The following is a 21,220-nucleotide window of genomic DNA, read 5'->3' as shown; positions in this document are numbered from 1 at the left end:
ACATTACGTAAAAGCGAATCCAGTCATTCGTGCGGCGGCAAAACGCGTCTACACCAACGCGCGCGCGCTGCACCCTGGCTGGCAACAACAACAATCAACGAGGGCTAACGTCACTCAACACCCCTTCTCTTCCCTCTACAACTCACCTTCCTTCCGCAATGGCAGGATCAAGCTCAAAACGACCATTAAGGTCACCAGACGCAGACGACAGCGGCTCAGATGAGCGCGCAGAGGTGGTGAGAGCAGAGTCCCGTATCTCGGCGCGAGTTGCGTTGGCTGACACCCACCTAGGTCAAGCGTGTCAAGCGCGAAAGGATGGAGAATGCTGGCCGCCGTTCTTCGCCACCGCCACCGGAGGACGACGAGTCTGAGGACGAAGACATGTCAGAGGATGATACCGACTCGGATATGGACCCCGAAGGCTACCTCGAGGCATTCCGACGGTCCAAGGAGCTGCAGAAGCAGGAGCGCAAGAAGGGGCAGGGGGTGAGTACCGAGTCCTTCCCCCGTACACATGCGCCTGATCGTCCACTCACATCATCGTAGCATGAAGCACCCACCGCTGGCACTCTGAAATCCCTCCACCTCGTGAACTTCATGTCCCACGGCAACACAATTGTCACTTTCGCCTCGAAGCTCAACTTTCTAGTTGGTGCCAACGGCAGTGGCAAGTCCGCCATTCTCACTGGTATTGCCGTTGTCTTTGGTGCCAAGGCCAGTGTGACCGGGCGTGGTCAGGGCGTCAAGGACCTGATCATGCGAGGCAAGGAGTGAGAAGAGCAGCCGCAACAGCCGCTGACGTACCCAGCAAAGCTTCCATCAAAGTGGTCATCGACAACAGAGGCAAAGGTGCCTACAAGCCCAACGTCTATGGCGACAGCATTACCATCGAGCGCACTATCCACTCGTCTGGTGCCTCTGGGTACACTTTCAAGTCTTCCAGCGGCAACATTATCGAGCGCAAACGTGAAGCATTGGTCAACATGCTTGACCACTTTGTGATGGATATTGATTCGCCTCTCACAATCCTCACACAAGACAACGCGAAAACATTCCTCGCAGCATCAAACGAGCGAAGCCTTTACGCGGTGAGTGTACCCGCAAGTGCCCTTGCCCTGTTACCCTCTGACCAGTGCAGTTCTTCCTGAACGGCACACAACTGGCTCCCCTCACGGCAGTGTATGATAAAATCAAGGAAGACGTCAAATCAATCGGGCAAGATGTGATTCGTGCGAACGACGTGATCCCCGATCTGGAAGCCAAGGAGAAGAGTCTGAGGCGCCAAATGGAGGCTGCCAAGAAAGTCTCGGAGCTTAAGAAGGAGGAGTACAACCTCCAGCGCCAAATTGCCTGGGCATACGTTGCCGGCAAGGAGCAGGTCAGCTATAGGCGCCGGTATCCTGGAGTGCGGGCGTGCTGACACCTATACAGGAATGCGAAAACGTCCGCAACGACGTCGCCCAGAGCAAAGCGAAGATCGAAAAGATCGACGAGACGGTTAGCGAGAAGCAGGTACGTCGTTGCCACGGGGTTCGTTATCGGTTCTAACCCACCAGGGTTTGCGCTCGGATGCTGAGCGCAAGATGGAGAGAATCCGAGAGGAAGTCGAAGAGACGATACAACAGCGAGAGCCCTTGAAGCTCCAGCTCAAGCAAGCAAAGGAGGCCGCACATGCGGCGAGAAAAGACTCGGAGGCCAACAAGGTAGGCACCGAGCAGGCAAGGCCGATGAGTCTAGATGTTGACTTTCCACAGAACTCGATGGCCGACTGCCAGGAGGAACTTGACAGCGCTGAGCGAGAGGTACAGGAGCTGGCGCGCCAGATTGCCGCGGCATCAGGCGATCAAGGACAGAACGCTCAAGAGGCCGAACTGCGGAAAAAGAAGGAAGGTGCGGAGAAGGCCTTGCGCAACATGTCGGACCAGCTTCCGAAAGTCGAGCGAGACGTGGCAACGGGCAAGGAAGTCCTGGAAACCCGTCAGAGGGAGGCCGCCTCCTTGAACAACCGACGCGACGCGCTGTCGCTTGACCTGGACCGTGGGAAGCGACAGCTCGAGTCTCTTCAGCAGAGTTCCACCAACCGCCTGGCACGCTATGGAAACCGCCTCGACATCGTTCTGGAGGCCATTAAGAAGGTCAAATGGCGCCACTCTCCGCCCATCGGGCCGATTGGGCAATATGTTCATCTCCACGAGAATGACTTCAAGTACCGCGACGTTCTTCAAGGTGTTATGGGCTCTTTCCTTTGCTCCTTTGCTGTTCGACATGACGACGACAAGGTGACGTTGATGCGTATTCTCAGCGACGCTGCCAAACGGTGTGTTCGTTGCCGAAAGCCAATGCTGACGTCCCAAGGGGGTATGAACCATTAGGAAGGAGAGGTCAGGTCCCGCCTATTTTGAAGCATGCTGGCGACGTGTTCAACTACTCGCAAGGCGATTTGTCCAACAGGACGACGACGGTGCTCAGTAAATTGAAGGCGAGTCGATGTGGTTGTTGGTCTGGGAGCCCACTGACAGAGCCCAGATTGACAACGAACATGTCCTCCGCATCTTGATCGACAGGTTTCACATCGAGAGGCTGGTGCTTGCGCCAACACGGGCCGAAGGCCTCGATGAAATCAAGCGACTGTTGAGCCAAGGCCTGTCTGAGGTCCAGTTACTGAGTGCCGATTGCACGCAGCAGGTTGGACGCCAAGGGAAGTGAGTATTTTTGTTGTCTGGTGTCAACTGCGATTCTGACACTTGTAGCCTCTTCCAGTCGTCACCCGTGTCGCTATGGGGAGGTTCATCTCTCTTTATCAAAGATGTCGCGAGTGAAATCACGTAAGCCCTCCTACCATGTGGGAGCTAACCCCCAGCTCTTTGAGCCAACAAGTGGCAACGATAAAGGACGCGCATGTCGATGCCGTCGCAAAGTGCCGAGAACAAGCCGCGGGCATCAGTGCGGCTGAGAATGCGCTGGCTGAGAAGAATGTGAGTCGCAGAGCTGGTAGCTTCTGACGCCCGTAGCGTTCTCTGGAGCGTATTGAAAAAGGCCTGCGCGACCTCCGACGTGTCCGAGATTCACTCAATGAGCAGTTGGCTGATCTCGCTCCTGTCGAGGGCAATGCCTTGTTATTCACGAAGCAGGTACGGCCTTGGCTCTTGCTACTGCAGCTACTGTGACTGACGTTGTACAGGCTCGTGAAGAAGCTGTTACGAATCTGAAGCAGGAGCTTGAAGTGCTTCGAGACAAGCAAAAGCAAAGTGATGTTGCGCACGCTGAGGCCATCAAAGTCGCCGATGAGGCCGAAGAACGTTGGCATGCATCTGAGCCGCAGTTGCAACAGAGCAAGGTATGTCTAAGCAATGAACCAGGTGTTGACGTCTTCAGCACACGCTGCAGTTGCTGCACTTAAAGTGTGCAGAGCACAAGACCGCCGAAGATCACTACAAACGGAGCCGTGCCCAAACGGAGCGGCAGCTCAACGAGCTTCAGCAGAAGTTGGATAAGGTTGAAGAGGAGGTTGTCGACTGGACCCAGCGTGCCGAGGACAAGTGGGCGCGTGTGGAAGTCACCCAAAGTCCGGAAGAATTGCAGGCGCGACGAGCCGTCCTTGCGAATCGGATCCGTGACGCCGAAAAGAAGTACGAGCGGAGAGGCTTTTCCTGCTGACCCTCTCAGCGATAACATCAACGTGGATGAGATTACGGTCAAATACAATGAAGCCCGCGCCAATGCCGAAGAGCAAAAGGCGAAGATTAGGAACTTCGAAGGGCTGGTCACGGTACGTCGCCGAGGGGGGTCGTGTCGAGTCTGCGTAAGCTTACATGTGCCGCAGCATCTGAGGAATGTGATTGCGACGCGCCATAAAACCTGGGAGGTACTGCGCTCCCTGACTTCGGTCCGCGCCGCCGCAGCTTTCACACACAACATGGGCAAGCGTGGCTACAATGGCAAGATCACCTTTGAACATGAGGCGGAGAGGCTAGTGATCGCTGTGAGTGCCTCAGGCTGGAGGGTAGACTAGACTGGCTCTGACGCATCGCAGGTCCAAACAGGCACCCAAGCTGAACGCTCTCACGCCGCGGCGCCACTGGCCTACAAGCCGATCACGTCTCTGTCTGGTGGCGAGAAGTCGTACACCACTGTCAGCCTTCTATTGGCCTTGTGGGAGACGTCACCGACTGCCATCCGCTGCCTTGATGAGTGGGATGTGTTCATGGACATGATGAACCGACAGCTCGCTGCAAAGCTTCTGGTGAGTGGGGGACGGGTGTTGGGTTAGTACGGTTCGTGCTGACGACCGGAAGATTGAGGGAGCCCGTGAAGCCACGTCAAAGCAGTTCCTCCTGATCACACCGCAGACGCTCTCTGGTGTGCCTTCAAACATGGGGCCCGACAGCAAGATTATCCAGCTCAAGGACCCGGAGCGTGGGCAGTGAGTGTCGCGGTGTGGGGGGCGCCGGGGTGAGCTGTGCTGACTCGGCAGGACGACTCTGGTGTGATCGAGGTGGTCTTTCGGCGAGTGAGCAGGGCCGGTATGTCGAGTGAGCAGGGCCAGTATGTATGACATGGGGTTGAGGTGAGACTGTATATGTATGTCAATTTATAAAGAGGGTTGCTGTTATGAGGAGGAGATGGGCGATGGTGAGGCAGTTGCTGTGGGCTATTGCGCGGGCGGCAGAGTTGACCGTGGCCGTCGAGTGTGCGGAGGCTGTGGCCGTGGAATTCGACGGCGTCGTCCGCGGTGCAGATGTTGGCGTTTGAGACGCGCCGGTGTCCACAGGACTGACAGCGGGCACACCCTGCCCAGCAGGCCAAGCAGCGGCTTTGGGCGGGATAAAGCACGTCAGCGCCGACGCTGTGCCGTTGACAAAGGCAAAGTCGTCGGCTGGTGTGGGCGAGATGCCAGGCGTGAGAGTGACGTTTGTGAGCGTCGCCAGGTCGGCGAGGAGCGCTGTGGGAGGGTGTGGCGCGAGGGCGCCCTGGGTGCAGTTTGGACCGATGTCGCCAATCTAGAGAGCGTGAGCCACTCCCCCTTCCACACACGCACGAAAGCGACCTCCCCAGCAAACGAGTTGTCCGCGACCACGAACGAGTCGGCGCTCGCGACTGCCTGCACGCGTGCGTCAGCCCACCGCGCCCCACGCCAGCCGACGTACAATCCCAAAGCTGAACGCCCCGCGCAACACGTTCCCGCGCACGACGCCGCCAGTGCTAACGTTGGCGCCGTACTTGTCCCCGAACCACACGCGCGGGCCGATAGCGATCCCGACCTTGACCAGCGCGCCGGCCGCGCTTGCTGCGTCGCCAAACCCGCCCGAGATGGCGTTGTCGAGGACTTGCGTGTGGGTGTAGTTCCCCGGCACCCAGGGCACGACGTCGACGAGGTTGATGCCGCCTAGCATTGGGCGCTATCGAGCCGAGCGTCAGCTCGGCCGCGCCCAACGAGCCCAGCCCAGCGAGTGCCTCACTCACCGTCACCGCCTGGATGGTGTTATTCCGCACGACGGACCCCGGCGCGCCAAACACGACGACCCCGCCGTCGGTCGCGTCCGTGACCGTGTTGAACTGCACCGCGCTGTCCCGACAGCTGAGGCTGATGCCATCTGCCCACGCGCCAAAGTCCGCCTGGCCGCACGGCCCGACGTCGCAGTACTGCACTGTCGTGTTGGTGCAGCGCAGATCGCCCTCCGCGACGTGGAGGCACGACCACGCGCGCGCGTCGTAGCTCCGCACGTGCTCGATCAGCTGGTTGGCATTGTTGCCGCCCATCTCGATGGCTGCGGCGCCCGTGGCGGGGGGCAGCGCGCCGCGGTTCCCGTCGACCTGTCGGGCTGGGTCAGCCGAGGGGGAGGAGGGAAGACACAACGCGCCCGCCGACCCACCTGGACGTACCGCAGCCGCGCGCCGTCGAGCCCCGCCCGCGTACCGCTCACGGCTGACGTGCCCCCCACGACGCGGAGCACGGCACGCGCGCTGCCTGCGGGGTATCCCTCTGTCGAGATCTCCTGGTCTGGCGACGCGAACGCGAGCGGCTGGGACAGGTCGTATACCTCGTTCGGGCAGAGGGAGAGGACGTAGCCTGCGCCGCCTTGGGTGAGGGCTGCCTGGAGCGCGGTGCTGCTCGTGCTGTTTGGGAGGCACGCGCCGCTCGTGAGCGTGAGCAGCGTTAGCACCGCTAGACTCTGCGGTATCCGCATGACGCTGGTGAGTGAGTGGTGAGTGGTGAGTGGTGAGTGGATGCAGCGCTGCACTATGACGCAGGCTTGTTTACTCGAGCGCGCCAGCACTTATCGCGGCGGCATGCGAGACAATGAATTGAATTGAGCGGTGGCGTCAGTCGCCGCGATATTGTGGTGGACGGGTGGGGTGGAGGTAGTAGTGGGTGGGTCCGACGTCCGACCTTGTTGTTGGGGACGACCTTGTTGGCATGAGTAATGCTGGTCTGAGCGACTTGCTTGTTGCTGCGCGGTGCCTGTTTCGTGAGCCGATGGTAGCGACGATGCAACGCTGAGCAGCGAGCAGACACCGAGCGGAGCTGCGGCGGCGTGGCGGCGCACTGCTCGGAATGACTTGGGCTCTCCCCCCCCCTGCCCGCTCACCACCGCCATGCACCTCGACGCGACCGTGGCGCGCGTCGAGCTCAACGCCGCACGCTGCACCCCCATCCCACGCTTTGTGTTGCTGAGGTACAGAACACACGGGCCATGCCAAGGATGGCCAGAGCCGTGAGGGTTGATCATCTGACTGCCTCGACTCGCGACTCTCCGACACCGGGTGGCGAGTTTCCCCACACACCTCCACCGGGTCGAGATAGCCGATTCAAGCGGCTTCTCCCACCAGCAAGTTATCCCGAACGACGACGACGACGACCACAACGTCCTTATAACACGCAGCAGGGACTCGCTCTCACGAACAGTGCGTCTGGTCGTGTCCGCCTTAGCCAGCTTACAGCTCACCACCACCTCTCACTCAGCCCGGACCAGCTCTCCACATCCCCACATCCCTACACAGCCCTTATCAGTCCACCTCCACCACAAACCACCATGGCAGCCCTCCACGCCCACTCCGTCACCCTCCTCGAGGCCAAGCAGCGCTCGGGGCTCACGTTCGCCCAGATCGCCGAAAAGGTCGGCAAGGAGGAGGTCTGGGTCGCCACCGTCTTCTTCGGCAACATGTACGCTGATGACGAGACGGCGGCCAAGATCGCCGCGGCCGTCGGGCTCAGCGACGAGGCGACGATCAAGGCTGTCGCTGGCAAGGGGCCTGCGAGCCTCGGCGTCGACGGCATGGTCGTGCGCAAGCCGAGCTGGGAGGGCGGCGTGCCGACGGTGAGTGGGGTCACGAGCGAGTGGTGTACATGTGACGCCCAGGCTATCGCGAGGAAGGCCACAGCTAACCTCCACCCCAGGACCCCGTCCTCTACCGCCTTTATGAGGTCATCATGGTCCACGGCCTGTCCATCAAGGCCATCATCCAGGAGAAGTTCCAGGACGGTATCATGTCGGCCATCAACTTCAAGGCAAAAGTCGACCGCGTGCCGGACCCGAAGGGCGACCGCGTGGTCATCACGCTGGACGGCAAGGTGGGTGGGGTGGACAGGGCACACCCCTGCGCCAGGTTACGCTGTGCGCACTACTAACGCGCCAGTTCCTTTCGTACGAGTTCTAATCGCGAGATCTGTTAGGAAGTAGGGGTGAGAAGGCCGCAAAGCCGCGGGGCTCCATGCCCATGCCCCGGTGATAGGTCGGTGGGCGGGCGCTACTTGCCACCAGTGACAGACGAGAGAGGATATGAAGTCCAAGTTCAAGATTAGTGAAGCTGATTGCGATCGGCGTGTTGTCTACTTTGCTCGTGCTCCGCGTGCTGCTTCTTCTCTGGCATTTTGGGGTCGTGCCACGCCGCGACTGCCGTAACGCAAAGCAGCGTGCACGCTTGCGACGACGCGCACACGAGGTGCTGCGCGCGCGCGTGGTCTGTGGCAGTGTGTGGGTGTAGGGTGTACGATTACGATGGCGTCCGCGGCCGGCGATGCGGCGCAGTGCACCCACCAAACACGTATGCGACGTGGCTTTTTGCTCGCTGCTCTGCATTGCGATTGCGATGCAGTCAGTCGAGTTTGCAGCACACAGCCGTGCACCGCCTCGACGTGGGAGGCGGCGGGCGGTCACGTCGTTGTGTCGCCACCGAGCGCCCCCTCGGCAAATTAGTCACAGCTGCTGAGGTGTGCCTGCCTGTGTTCTTGCTTTTCCTTGTAGCGGCGGTCTTGTCATCTGCTGCCCGTCGCTGCGCGTTGCATTGTTCGTGCTCAAGTGACCGCTTTCCGTGCGTGACTGGTGATACTTTGCAAAGAGATTGCGGGCAGCGGTGTCGTCTGCCCTTCCTTCCTGCCGTGTCGCTGAGACTGGCAGACCGTTGTCAGAGACGGGGATTAAGCATACATTTGTGAATCTGCCCTGGCAATACAAATTGATTTACACTTTGGGATTTGTAATGGCCAAATGACGGAGGGTAATAGAGACTAATACAAAGCCCACTGTCGTTGAGTGGGAGGAGTGAATAATGACCAACCCTCCAGGCCCTGAGTTTGACTCTAGGCCCAGACACAATGGCGCGTGATTGCAGCATGCAGCCAGCCAGGCGCGCCAGGGCGGGCAGGCAGGCGGCACAGGCGGGCGGCACGCGGCAGAGCAAGCAGAGCAAGCCCAGGGGGGCGCTGCGTCCGAGGCGGTGTTGGATGGCGGCGGCGGAGGCGGCGGCTCTGCTCTGCTCTGCACCAGCCAGCCAGCGAGCCAGCCAGCGAGCCAGCCAGCCCAGGACAGCCCAGTCCAGCTCGCAAGCTGCACGCTGCACGCTGCACGCCCGCCTGGACGCTGCACGCTTCGACGACACAACCACCCCTCCGACCTACCTCCCCCTTGCATCATCCAACAAGGCAGCAGCAACCCACAACGACAACCATACCACACAACCATACACCACGCGCAACAACCGACACGACAACCTTTTACAAGACCTATCAGACTAGCGACAGCCCACTCGCTCACAGGGGGCACACACCCAGGCCAGTACAACAAGGCTGAGAGCACAAGCAACACCCGGCACAGGCAACAGCAACAGAGACCAGCCAGCACCCCTTAGCGGCGCGCGGCCACCCAAAGCCGGGCACTGTTACCCACCCCGTGTGTTCATCCTGGTCGTCGCTGTTCATCCCACACCACCACCACCTCACTCGCCCTCACCATCATGAGACGCCTGTTCAGACCAAAGTCGGGCGTCGAGATTGATGGCGTCCCCGCTGTACCGCAAAAGGGGGGAGGGATGAGCAGCATACTCCCCCAGCCTGATATTGTGAAACGACGCCATCATGCCAGCGTGACGCCATTCCCGATGCCAGCACCAGGCGACAACAGCGGACTCCCACCACCACCACCACCACCACCACCACCACCACCACTACAGCAGCAGCAGCAGCAGCAGCAGCAGCAACAGCAACAGCAACAGCAAGCACCAGCGCCCCCGCCTCCCGCGATGCGACTAGGCAGGCCACCACCGCCAGCTGCGCCTGAACGTGTCGCGACTCCGAGCGACGCCGAGATCCGCCAGATGCAAGACGACGCTATCAATGCGGCCGCGTACCGTCGTGGTGGTGATGTCGGTGACCGAGCGGGCTATCCCGTCCACTCGCGTGTGGGCACGGGTGCATCAAACGACTCCTGGGCCAACTCGGGAGCACAGCCTGGCAGCAACATGCCAGAACCGCCAGAAGCACAGTATTATACTCAATCGCAGCAGCCCAGCCCAGTGACGCAGCCGTCACCGCATTTATACTTGCCCCCAGGCGCTGGCCCACCCGACGTCCAGCAGCAGCAGCAGTTTAGGCCGTCGACGCCCACTCGTCTCGGACACCTCCAAACGCCAAGCGTGGGCACCAATGGTTCGTTGCCAGTCGGGGGCTACGCGGCCGATCTCGACGGCGGGTACGCCAGTGCGCGAAGTCGCGGTTACAGCTCTGCTTCTCAGTCAGGTCGGGGGTCAGATCACGAGGGCTCGGTTCACCACATGCCCGCGCCTCAGCTCAACAAGCCCACCCCAATGCCCCCTTCGACACGGTCACCACTGGTCAATGCCTTCCCCGAGCCGCACCCACCGGCTGCCCCAGCACCAGCAGGGTACGCCGTTCCTCCCCCTCATGCCTACAACCAATGGTCAAAGGCGCAACCACCACCGCCGCCGCCGCCAAACGGCCCTCCGTCAGATCGCGTCCTGATGCGCCCCGACGCCGACAACTACGCACCATCCTCCAAGTCCGATAAGCACGACAAGGGCGAAAAGGGCGACAAGAAGCGTTTCTGGAATGTCGGCTGGGGCGGACCTAAGAGCAACAAGGGCAAGGAGTTCAAGGACACGCCTTCGAGCATTATTGAACCTCCTCCGCCCATTCGCAGGTCACACGAAGGGACCAGGCCGAGCTTTGACGACTGGCGCGACGCCGACATCTCAAACCATGGCCATGGGAGCTCTATTGGGCACAGTCTCGAGGACACGCACCGCTCAAAGTTGAGGCCGATGGAGCCCGTGCGCGGGACTATGACTGCGCAAGAAGCGGCTGACGAGGTGGCCACCCTCATCCGTGAGTCGATACCGTGCCGAGAGAGGATCAGTGCTGACGGGCCTGCAGGGGCCTTTTGCACCAGCCACGAGACGACGTATACCAACGTGGTTCAGTTGTGCGAACAGATCAACAACTCGGAGTATCCCGACGCTGTTAGCAGAGAGACGGCAAAGACAATCCGCAAGCAGCTCAAGCAAGGTGCCGACCCCGAGCGCCGTATGGCTGCGCGTGTGTGGCTTATTACAATGAGATCCATCACCACGGGTGTCTACCGACGTAAGTCGACCTTCTTTAGCCCACCTGACACCTTCAGCCTACGCAACAAACAAAAAGTTCCTCTCGGTCGTCGAGGCAATCTTGCTCAACAACGTCAGGCAGCAGCCTTCAAAGAAGACCTATGACACGATTATGAACATTGTGTCGGGCCTCACCAACCAGTTCAGCAGGGAACGTGGCTGCGAGGGCCTCATCGACCTCTGGCGCAAAGTCAAGCCACCTCAGGAGCCCGAGGAAGGTCGTGCACTTCCAGACGACTTCCTCCAGGCAGGAGGAGGCCCCAACAACAACAACCCGGCCTCGAATGACTTCCAAAGACCCCCGCCTATCATTGCGACCGGCCCATCACCACTGCCCTCGCCGCCTCCGTCTGTCCCAGTGTCGCGCCCAGGGTCGCAGCCGTCACTTCAGCGGCTCTCGCTTGCTGACCGCTTTGGAGGCGGTGGGCAAATCGTTCAGTCGCCTGCCCCTTACAGTGGTGGACCCGGTTACCAGCATCTTCCTGATCACAAGGAGGACATGCGCCGCCTGATGGAGGAGTGCAACGCTGCCAAGGAAAGTGCCCGGGTGCTTGCCGAAGCCGTCGTCTTCACTCAGCCCGCGGAGCTGCAGCACAAGCCTATTATCAAGGTGGGTGGTGGACCATTGCGATGGCATCTAACCGTGCGCAGGAGTTTTACCGCAAGACATTCCTTGCCCACGAGTCGCTTACAGGCCAGATGGATTGGGCACAGGCCGAGGCCACAAAGGCGCGCCGCGAGGCCGAGTCGGTTGAGAACAACGAGCAGCACCTCACGACCTTGGAGGAGGTCGCCCTGGCCCAGCTCTTCGAGGCGCATAGCGTTGTGTCCGATGCTCTCAAACAGTACGACGACCTGGAGAAAATGGCCGCGGACGAGCAAGAAATGCGGGCTGTTCAGGAGCGAAGCAAGAAGGAAACGAGGCTGGACCGAAGGGTGAGTTGGGGAGAAACTCGCAAGTGCTGACGCTCTGCAGCAGCAGATGGACATGCTTGCTCCAGGTGAGGCGGCCGAAGCCTCTGCCTCCAGATCGCCATCTCCTCACCATGCTGGTCTCGGTGGAGGCAGTCGTGTCAGCCCTCAGGAGAGCAATGACCGAGCCCTTCCCACGCCTGCGGCACCGGCGCCGCAACTTCATCTTGGCGAGTCACCTACCAACCAGATTCTCCTGCACGCTGTCCGTGACGGGGGTCGATCGCGTACGCCGTCGCCGGATCGTCGGGGCCTCCCCGAGCCGCCCAGGGTGCCTTCGTCGCCTGCGCGCAACCCGTCTCCTGTGGGGCGCTCTCGGGTGCCCGGACCTCGTCCTCTGCCCAGCACGAGGCAGTTGCGTTCTGTCAACAGCCCGAGCACAAACAGCCTCACTGGTTTAGTGGATGGCCCACACCACCCTTCGCGAGGCGGCAGCGGCAGCACCAACAACGGCAGCGGCAGCGGTGCCGAAGGAGACGCCGAGGAGGAGGATGACAACTCGGACACTCCTCCTTCCCGCCCCAGCCGCAAGGCGCTTGGCAAGCGACGCGCCGAGCCTGTCGATCCAGACAATGACTTCAGCCCCGACGACCTATTCGGTGTGCCCAAGAAGCCCGAGACCAACGACGACGAAGCGGTCACTGCCGACGAAGTCTATCTTCCCTCGAAACCTATCAAATATGCGTATGACGCATACCAGGAGAAGCTGGACCAGGAAGCCGCAGAGTCTGTGCGCGCCGGTGGTGGCAGCGGCGGAGGCGGCAGCGGCATTGCGGCGGCTCCGACTGTCGTGACGGCGGTGTCTGCTCGATAGAGCGTGCGTGCTCTTGCCTACTCCCCTTTGTCCTAGCTCCTGCATTATTCTTTGCATGTTCGCGTTTTAATGACCTCAACCGCCTACCTCTCCCACCATTTTGTATTTATCATCTGTTGAACAAACAATGCGATGGATGTAAACCCCATTTGCTTCCGGTGATTAATCCAAGCGCCATAATTTCTGAGGTTGGTCTCGTCATTGTTGTTGTCTCTCCAAAACCGTCCTCAACACCGACATGCGCGTCAAGGTCCATGTCCTCGCGCCGCTCCCAGAGCGCAAGGTCATCCTCGCAGTGCCCGACGGCGCGAGCGTGTCGGCGCTAGAGGCGCAGGTGCGCGCGAGCGTCCCAGGGCTGCGAGGGGACGTCGTTCTCGAGGTGGACGGGTTCGAGCTGCTCAGCGGCCAGGTCGCCGAGGTACTCCAGCCGGCCGACGTCGTGACGTGAGTGTGTGGCTGTGTGTGTGTATGCTGACGTCAGTGTGCGTCTCAAGCCTACGAGCTCGAAGCGCCAGCGCGAGGGAAGCGCTGGGGCAGGAGCGAGCAACAAGCGCGCCAGGAGGAGCAAGAGCGCCAGCAGGCCCGAGGCCGTGCCGTTACCCCTGAGCGAGGACGAGATGGACGTGGAGAGCGAGAGCGACTCGAGTGACTCTAGCAGCTCTAACGACTCGGGCGAATCGGACTCGAGTGAATCCAGCTCGTCCAGCGACTCGAGCGACGCCTCGTCGGACTCGTCACCAGACTCGGACTCGGACTCGGACTCGGAATCGGACTCGGACTCGAGCGACTCCAGCTCCTCGGCGGCGTCACCACCAGCAGGTCCCCAGCACATCCCCCCAGGCCACGGCAAGGCGTCGACCCACGAGCGCAACGTGAGAAGAAGGAAGGCGCGCAAGCTGCGCCAGGCCGCCGAGGAGGCCGAGGCCGAGGGCGGCGTGGACAGCCAGCCCAGCGCAACTCCCGCCCCCGCCCCCGCAGCGCCAGAAGCGGCCGGCACGCCCGTCACGCCCCTCCTGCCCGTGCCGCGCGTCATGGCGAACCGGAACAAGAAGCGCGGGTTCTTGAAGGACATGCAGGCGGGGATGAGGACGGTGTTTGACGACGACGAGGAGGCGCCGGTGGCGGCTGCCGGCGGTGCGGCGGCGTCGTCCGAGTCGGCGTCAGTGTCCGAGTTGGCAACGCCTTCATCGGACAAAGTGACGGCGAACGGCACAGAGCTGGCACCGCCTACGAGCGCCGCGACGCCCGCCAAGGCCACGCCAACGCCGGCAGTACCACTACCGACGGCCGCGCCAGCCTCGGCCCCGGCAGCCTCCCTCCCCGCGACCCCGATCCGCGTCACCCAGCCGCTCCACCCCCAACGCGCCAAGTTTGCGCCCCCGTCCGAACGCGCCGTCCCGACCAACGTCTTCGTGTCGTCCAAGCAGTTCCCCTTCGTCAAGGACCAGCAGCGCAAGGGGCAGGACGCGCGTCGCGGCGGCAAGCAGCAGGCCAACGGCCACGGCCACGGAGGTGGCGGGGCACAGCAGCAGCGCGAGCTGCCGTACGACGTGCCGTATGACTTCTCGCAGGGGCTTCCGTATGAGGAGGAGGAAGCGCCCGTGCCAGCTGCGCCGCCGGCATGGGCGAAGAAGGGGAGCCGGAGCCGCGACGCCTCGACGCCGTCGGTCCCCGTGGCCTCTACGGCCGCCGAGCCCGAGCCCGAGCCGAGCACGGCCCTCTGGGACCGCGTCGACGCCGCGTTCGACACGCTGCCAGAGTACCGCGCGTCGACCAAGCTCGCCCCGGGCACCGTCGTCGCGTGGCGCGAGGTCGCGATCGACTTTACGACGTTCACGCCCGAAGTCAAGCTCCTGCTCGCGAGCGTGCGCTCCGCCAACGCCGCGGCAGTCACGCTCGAGCGCCTGACGCACCCCGCGCTCGTGAACCCCGAGGAGGACGAGGACGCGCCGCCCGCACTCGAGATGTTCACGCCGGCGGCGCTGCAGGCTGCCGGGCGGAGGGTGGTGCCCGCGGATTGGGCGTAGCTGGCTCCCGGGCAGCCAGCCCATCGACGAGAAGCAGAAGGCAAGAGTCCACAGTAGATAGATAGCACACCCACACCACCACCACCATGTACACTATGCATATAGCATCTATGTCGACCTGCGCAGCCGTGCAGTGAGCGCACGCCAGGGGCGGAGGGCGAGGCGCGCAAACGCCGGCGCAGCGGCGACGCTGACTGCGATGCGGAGTGGGAGGAGGGCCTGCGCGAGCGACCGTCAGCGAGCGACCGCGCAACGACGACACCACCCCGACTTACCTTGACGACAACGTACGCGGCGACAGCGTCCGCCAACGCGCCCGCAGCGCCCGCGCCAGTGCCCGCTGCGGCGCTCCCGCCCCCCTCGCCAGGCTTGGAGCCCTTCTCGTACCCGAACAAGCCGTACTGCCGGCCGACGCGCTCGGCGCGCGCAAGGCCTTCAGCGTACCAAGCATGAACGGTATGTGTCCAGCGCTGCTCCTCCTCCCTGTCCTTATCCTCTGCGCCGGGCGTGCGCGCCTCGGCCTCCCAATGCGCCGGGGCAGCCGCGTCGCCCACCAGCCAGCCGACTATGCCGGCGCCGGCGCCTAACCCCGCGAAGAGGTAGTACAGCCCCACGACGGGGAGCACGGCGGTCAGCTCGTGCAGTACGAGAAAGGACACGGCGAGCGTCGGGAGCGGGACGCCTGTGCGTTGTGCTAGCTTTGCCAGGCGGGGCGCGTAGCGCTGTAGTCTTGGCGAGAGGGCCGACTCTGGCTGCTGGGGAGGGGGAGGCGAGGATGGTGCGGGTGGGGGTGGAGGTGTCTGGGTCGAGTATGCGCGCTGGAGATGGAGTGGTCGTGATGAGAGCACGCCTGGCGACGACAGGGCCGGCGCGAGGCCCACACCGCCGATGCGCGCGCGTTGTACCCTCCAGACGAGTCGTGTGGCCATGAGTGCGATGCCGAAAGTTGGCGTGGTGGAGGTTGTCCACTTGTCCCTGGGTGGCTTCGGGTGGTGGTGGTGAATAATGGCCAAGGGCCTGCCTACATGATGCAGCTACAACGGTAAAATACACAAAACATGCCACATTCCACACCCCCACACTACTTGTCCTCCGCAAGCGACGCCGGAAGCGCCTTGCCCAGCACGAGGCAGTGCTTGAGCCACGCAGCGTTGACGAGCTTGCCGCTTGCTTGTGCTGCGCGCGACAGAGTCAGGCCCTTGTCGCGGTCCTCCACCATGACGAGGTCGTACGGTCCCAGATCGGCTGGGATCGTGGCCACGCGGTGCACTTTGCCGCCGAGAGCCTGGAGGCAGAAAGGAATGAGGACCTGTGGGTTAGTGGCCGCCAAACGCTTCATAACCCACCTTGATCTCGTCGCGGCGCGGGTACCGCGAGCTTGGCTCTACGAACAGCACGCTCTGGCCGGTTAGCGGCTGGCGCAGGCACCGCGCCCTCGACGCATCCCACGCCGCTTCGCCCCACTGCGGGTCGACGAGCTGAGACGACGGTCTGCCGAGGAAGCGCGACTCGCCCGGCGAGATGAGGTAGCATCTCCAGTCGGATCCGTCGGCGATTGTGTCGTCGACGTACCTCGCGGCGAGAAGCGGCACGCCGGCTGCGAGGGCAGACATGACCTTGGGCGTCATGATGGCCTTTGAGCCGAGCTGAAGAACAAATGGCGCTGATCTCGTGGCGAGCTCGTACCCGTCCTCGCTGATGCTGAACAGCGCCTCCCAACGGCTCTCAACGGTGCCGCCTTGGGTTTCGATCTTCCTCTGCAGCACCTCAGTCGGCATGGAGTTGTCCGTCCCGGTCAGCAGGAAGACCATACCCTCGAACCGGCTTGCAGAGCGTAATGACGTGCTGCTGCGCAGCGCATTGGCTGGGAAGCGCTCGTCCAGAAGGCTCTCAAGGACGACGCGGTCCCCGAACCCGGTCGAGATGTCGTTTGACTGCACAACCAGCCGCGAGGTCTTGATCACGCGGGGCTTGCCACGCGCATCCTTGACTTGAATCTTGTCTCCTTCGCCGTCGAAGCCGTCGGCAATGTATAAAACTTCATTGGCCTTGGCGCCGTCGTAGACTGGCTCGCCCTTGTGCAACCGGAGGTGGCGAATCAGGTCGGCGGGCACTGAACCGTGGTAACCGTCGTCGAACTTGATCCTGAACCCTTTGGTGTTGCGGCCAACCACTGTGCCCGCATAGTAGACACCCGTGGTTGGCCAGAAGCCCAGAACGCGGAGAGGTGCTTCTGGAGCCGCGTTAACGGGCGGGGTATCAGCTGCTGCAGTGCGTGGCGCTGGCGGGGCAGGAGCAGCTCTTCTCGGGGTCGTCCTCGGCGAGGTTCTCGTGGATGCCTTCGACAGTGGAGACACCGGCGTGAGCGACGGCGCGCGCGTCTTCACAGACGCCGGCTTCGTCTTCTTCTTGACTGGTTCGGTAGCCTTTGCAGCCCCCTTCCCCTTGACTTTCTTCAAAGGGCGGTACGAGTGGTCCTCCTCGTCCTCTGGGGCTGAACCGCTGCTTGGACCAGAGAGATCAGGCGATGGCGATAACACCTTGCGCTTGCCTCTGTTGGGTTGGCGGCTCCCGGCGCGCGATGGCCCTGCACCGTCAGACACGACACGTGCCATAGATGGCTGCAGAATAGTATCATTCGCTCTTGGCTTCTTCGGGGGGTTCGGCCGCCTGTTTGGTAACACCGCGCGGCGTAAACGCTCGTTCTCCGAGTCGTGAAATGTACCATCTTCGGGATCCTCTGGCGCTGAACTACTCGAGTCTGAAGCCGACGATGGAGGAGGCCTCGCACGCGCCTTGCCGTTAGATTTTGGCGTCGTTCGCTTCCCATATGTTATGGGGCTCGAACGGCTGGGTCGGGCAGGCTCCGGCGTGGGATCCCGAGAGGGCTCCTCTGGAATCGCAGGTGGAGGTGATTTGGTGCCACGGGCTTCAGGCTGAGTGTCAGGTCTTGGTTGAGAGGAAGGTGCTTCAGAGACAGATGCAGGTGGGGGTGTGCGTTCAACAGGAGGTTGAGGCTCGTCATGGTTGGGCTCCGAAGGCAATTCCTCCTTCGGTTGATTATTTGATGATGTGGGGCCGGACACCTGAGTCGGGTCTGTGAACGTCGCAACTTCCACATATGTCGCTTCTTGAGGGGGAGAGGGGGAGCGCCGGCGAGCCCTTGGGGCCAGGACTGCACCTGCCGGTTTCAGATCGGTCATCGACCTGCGATCGCGTCGCTGCAGCATGCGATGCGGGGGAATGGTCGGAGCGTTACTGTTTGAACGCGAGCGCGAGGACGTATCATCCCGAGAGGCTGATGGCTCCTGCGGAGGGGGCTGGCGAGGCGTTGGTGCGGGGTCGACAGCCTGGGGAATTGCAATCTGAGTCGCTTGAAAGGCGTTTGGCTGGGACGATGATGCTTCAAAGTTGACAAAGGAGCTGCCCATACTGTCTGAGAATAACTCGCTCGGCGCGTGCTGAGACAACGCAGTTGACCGGTCTAGGTCGTTGTACCGGCGTACAGTGTGCGAAGGGGGATCTTGACCATTAGGTGGTAGGGCCCGGTCGCTAGAGGAGTAAAACGGGTTGAGCGGCGGGGAGGTTGCGGCATTCTCGTCCACAACTGATGAATCCACCTCAGTTGATGATTCGCCGTTAATGTAGGTCGCCTCTCCAGGCCCGGCCAGACCATCAGAGCTCGGCATGTGTTGCCGCAGGCTGGCCGTCCGCCGCAGCGTTTGGCCGCCAATACGAAGTGAGTGGGCGTCACCTGTCATCGACTGTTGCGTTGGCTCTCCGTCGCCTTCGTTCCTGCTGAGTAAACGCTCGAGGCGGGCACGCGGCTTCGGTTTCGGGTCCATGCCCCGACCAAAGTCGCTGCTCTCCTGGCTAGAGGAGCGGCTTCGTGACCGACGCTTCTTCATAGGTGACTTGGTCGGCGATCGAGCTGCACGAGAGGAAGATGCGCGAGAGGTGGAAACGTTGGCAGCAGCAAATTGCTTCGTGGGGGTTGTAATGTTGGTGGCGTGGCGCAATGGAGATATCAGCGTCCTCTCCTCAGTACCCCGCACGTTGGGAATGGCATGGTCGGTTAATGGTCTGAAAGGTGAGGTACCCGGAAGGGATGATGATGTCGGAAACGCGCGCGCTGCCTTTGGTGTGGCTGGTACCGCGGCCTCGGGGTTGGAATCGGGTGGTGTTGGGACATCCTCGGCATCGTCGACGGGTTCGCTCATTCTACCATCGACGTCCTCGGGTTGGGAAAGCTCACCACCTTGCGAAGGGTCCGTGACGTTGCTACTCGACCGGTGAGGTGTGGCTTCCTGGGGATCTGGCGTTGGTGTCGTCGTCGGCTTCACGTCTCTCTCGTCCTCCTCGAGCGAAGGGTACTCCGTCACCGGGGGAAGGTGATGCGCGACCGACTCGGCGTCGGCGAACTGTGAGATCCCAGCTTTGGGCGACCATATGATGCCGCCCGAGCTCTCCTCTGACTCTGGGAGCATAGAATCAGAGCTGGGTGGAACCATGACCTGTGGGGAGGACTTTGGCTCCGTGGGTGGGTTGCTAGGCGCGAAGCGATGGAGGAGCTCGCGCAACTCGGTTGGTTGTTGTTGTTGTGGTTGTAGGGGTGGGCGCGAGGAAGACGTAGAGACTAGAGGCTGCTGCGTCTCGTCATCCGGAACCATGGCCGTGAGAGCGTTTGGTGTCGGCGAGGGCCTGGCACCTGGCCGGGATAAGCTGTAACCGCGTCAGTCCATTGTTGTTGACAAGTAATCGCAGTCGCCTCACCCAAGCCTCCTGGACATGGTGCCTTAGATGCGGCTCTGCTGGTTGTCAGCAGTGACCAACCAAACAGTCTAATCAACATACTTCAATAGACTTGAACTTGTGAATGATTGCTGGCATTGTGAGCCATGGGTTGCTTTTGAATGTCAAGAGTCGAAAGCAGCGAGCGGCACGAGATGATCGGATGAAACGCGCGCGTGAGCCGCGACGAGCAGTTGAACCAGCCGCCGTGGTGCCTGATACTTACCGCATGGCGGCGGCGGCGGTCATTATCAGTGATAACAACACGTGGTAATTGACGTGTAAAATTGATTTCAGCCTCTTGAGATTACCTGGATCATGGTTTGCTGGCCCCTTAAACTGGGTGCGATGGGCCAGCCAGCTGCGAGAAACAAAACAACAACATTGACATGAGAGTTGGCTTTTCCACTGCTACTTCTCCAGTCACTGCATACTCTCGTACACTTGCTATCAGACACTCGTTAAACAAGACAAAAAGGCCACTACTTGTGTATAGCCCATCGCCCATCATGACCCAAGCCCGCCTCTACGAAACCACCGCCGACTCCACCCCCGTCGCTCACCCCGTCGTCAAGCCTTCGCAGGTGACGGGTGCCGGAGGGAAGGCGCTGCCAGAGCCCTACAAGTGAGAAGAGCCAGATTTTATGGTATTGGGGTGCTAACCTGCAGGTCGACTGGCAACGAGGCCCTCGACACCCTCGCCTTCCTCCACCTCCTGGAGCAGCTCAAGGTTGGCTGGCTCTATGAGCCGGGAAGCCATCGCTAACACTGTTAAGGTCGAGAAGCGTTCAGGATGGATCCGGGAAGGTGTAAGTTTGTCTGCACATTCTATTAGTTTCTGAACTGACGTCTCTAGGTCAAGAAGCCTGAGAGGTGAGCTTCAGATCCCCCAGTGTTAAGCTCACAACCAGCATCGCCGACCACATGTGCCGCATGGCCCTCATGGCCATGATGATTCCCTCGACGGCTGAGCGGCCTTTGGACATCCCCCGATGCGTTATGGTGAGGTATCTGATTCTTGCCAATACTAACCTCTCAGATGGCTCTTGTGCACGACCTCGCCGAGGCATAGTGCGTTGCAAATCTCGGTCCCTGCTAACCCAGCAGCGTCGGCGACATCACCCCCATCGAGGGCGTCCCCGCGCACGTCAAGCACGAGCTCGAGGAGCAGGCAATGGACTCGTTCCTCAACGAGATGCTCGGTGGCGAGGGAAACCAGCAGGCGCGCGAGCGTTTCCGCTCCCTGTGGGAGGAGTACGAGGCGCGCGAGACTCCCGAGTCGAAGCTGGTCAAGGATCTGGACCGCCTTGAGCTCGTCCTCCAGGCCGTCGAGTACGAGCGTTGTGAGTATGGTCTTGGTGCAAGCACGTGCAGCTACTCACCGCCCTCTCCAGCCCAGGACATCCGCACTCTCGGAACCTTCTACACGGGTTCCATCCGTAAGTGATTCACATAGTGTATATCCTGACAACGTAGCTCACCTCGAGCACCCGTCGGTCCGCAAGTGGGCCGAGTCAGCCATGGAGGAGCGCAAGCAGTTATGGGCGGAGCGGGGCCGCGCCGAGGAGGAGGCGGCGCAGCTCGGTGGCGTCAAGGTCGGCGCCAACGTCGACGCCCAGGCCAACGGTGTGGCAAATGGACACGCGAACGGCAACGGAACCCACGCTTGAATCAAACTAGACTCAGCATTCGCGCAGCAGCACGCAGCGTGACCGCC

At 61.5% G+C, this 21,220-nt stretch overlaps 8 protein-coding genes across 8 annotated transcripts; 5 read left to right on the top strand and 3 right to left on the bottom strand.

Annotated features, from left to right (window-relative positions):
- Nucleotides 1–158: 158 nt before the first annotated feature.
- On the top strand, nt 159–4,565 carry smc6 (Structural maintenance of chromosome0s protein 6; the record flags this gene model as incomplete). Its single annotated transcript, XM_062767598.1, has 20 exons — nt 159–236; nt 292–486; nt 547–770; nt 809–1,088; nt 1,139–1,378; nt 1,432–1,512; nt 1,557–1,703; nt 1,755–2,317; nt 2,356–2,461; nt 2,527–2,702; nt 2,751–2,825; nt 2,861–2,975; nt 3,012–3,131; nt 3,182–3,337; nt 3,376–3,629; nt 3,667–3,769; nt 3,824–3,982; nt 4,034–4,243; nt 4,296–4,423; nt 4,475–4,565. The coding sequence occupies 20 exons, from the start codon at nt 159–161 to the stop codon at nt 4,488–4,490; spliced, it is 3,426 nt and encodes a 1,141-aa protein (XP_062623582.1). The 3' UTR covers nt 4,491–4,565.
- Nucleotides 4,542–6,206, bottom strand: LOC62_01G001123 (uncharacterized protein). Its single transcript, XM_062767597.1, has 5 exons — nt 5,874–6,206; nt 5,464–5,814; nt 5,148–5,399; nt 5,039–5,101; nt 4,542–5,000 (listed from the first exon to the last, which is right to left on the bottom strand). Exons 1-5 carry the CDS (start codon nt 6,186–6,188, stop codon nt 4,587–4,589), a joined length of 1,395 nt encoding a protein of 464 aa, XP_062623581.1. The 5' UTR covers nt 6,189–6,206; the 3' UTR covers nt 4,542–4,586.
- A 686-nt stretch (nt 6,207–6,892) lies between these two features.
- Nucleotides 6,893–7,803, top strand: CYN1 (Cyanate hydratase). Its single transcript, XM_062767596.1, has 3 exons — nt 6,893–7,319; nt 7,400–7,573; nt 7,639–7,803. Exons 1-3 carry the CDS (start codon nt 7,035–7,037, stop codon nt 7,657–7,659), a joined length of 480 nt encoding a protein of 159 aa, XP_062623580.1. The 5' UTR covers nt 6,893–7,034; the 3' UTR covers nt 7,660–7,803.
- A 1,667-nt stretch (nt 7,804–9,470) lies between these two features.
- On the top strand, nt 9,471–12,851 carry LOC62_01G001121 (uncharacterized protein). The gene is made up of 5 exons (XM_062767595.1): nt 9,471–10,621; nt 10,670–10,879; nt 10,917–11,509; nt 11,551–11,835; nt 11,876–12,851. The coding sequence occupies exons 1-5, from the start codon at nt 9,520–9,522 to the stop codon at nt 12,683–12,685; spliced, it is 3,000 nt and encodes a 999-aa protein (XP_062623579.1). The 5' UTR covers nt 9,471–9,519; the 3' UTR covers nt 12,686–12,851.
- A 61-nt stretch (nt 12,852–12,912) lies between these two features.
- LOC62_01G001120 (uncharacterized protein) lies at nt 12,913–14,712 on the top strand (the record flags this gene model as incomplete). Its single annotated transcript, XM_062767594.1, has 2 exons — nt 12,913–13,129; nt 13,167–14,712. Exons 1-2 carry the CDS (start codon nt 12,924–12,926, stop codon nt 14,710–14,712), a joined length of 1,752 nt encoding a protein of 583 aa, XP_062623578.1. The 5' UTR covers nt 12,913–12,923.
- Nucleotides 14,713–14,805: 93 nt separating this feature from the next.
- Nucleotides 14,806–15,641, bottom strand: LOC62_01G001119 (uncharacterized protein; the record flags this gene model as incomplete). Its single annotated transcript, XM_062767593.1, has 2 exons — nt 14,806–14,931; nt 14,988–15,641. The coding sequence occupies 2 exons, from the start codon at nt 15,639–15,641 to the stop codon at nt 14,821–14,823; spliced, it is 765 nt and encodes a 254-aa protein (XP_062623577.1). The 3' UTR covers nt 14,806–14,820.
- Nucleotides 15,642–15,786: 145 nt separating this feature from the next.
- On the bottom strand, nt 15,787–19,734 carry LOC62_01G001118 (uncharacterized protein; the record flags this gene model as incomplete). Its single annotated transcript, XM_062767592.1, has 3 exons — nt 15,787–16,021; nt 16,059–19,434; nt 19,730–19,734. 3 exons carry the CDS (start codon nt 19,732–19,734, stop codon nt 15,794–15,796), a joined length of 3,609 nt encoding a protein of 1,202 aa, XP_062623576.1. The 3' UTR covers nt 15,787–15,793.
- Nucleotides 19,735–19,911: 177 nt separating this feature from the next.
- Nucleotides 19,912–21,185, top strand: SPCC4G3.17 (HD domain-containing protein). Its single transcript, XM_062767591.1, has 9 exons — nt 19,912–20,128; nt 20,173–20,233; nt 20,280–20,312; nt 20,360–20,376; nt 20,415–20,505; nt 20,543–20,574; nt 20,611–20,846; nt 20,898–20,942; nt 20,980–21,185. Exons 1-9 carry the CDS (start codon nt 20,013–20,015, stop codon nt 21,171–21,173), a joined length of 825 nt encoding a protein of 274 aa, XP_062623575.1. The 5' UTR covers nt 19,912–20,012; the 3' UTR covers nt 21,174–21,185.
- The last annotated feature ends 35 nt before the right edge of the window (nt 21,186–21,220 follow it).

The sequence above is a fragment of the Vanrija pseudolonga genome, chromosome 1 (assembly GCF_020906515.1).
Source record: "Vanrija pseudolonga chromosome 1, complete sequence".
NCBI lineage: Eukaryota > Fungi > Basidiomycota > Tremellomycetes > Trichosporonales > Trichosporonaceae > Vanrija > Vanrija pseudolonga.
This window is presented reverse-complemented; position numbering and strand designations above follow the sequence as displayed.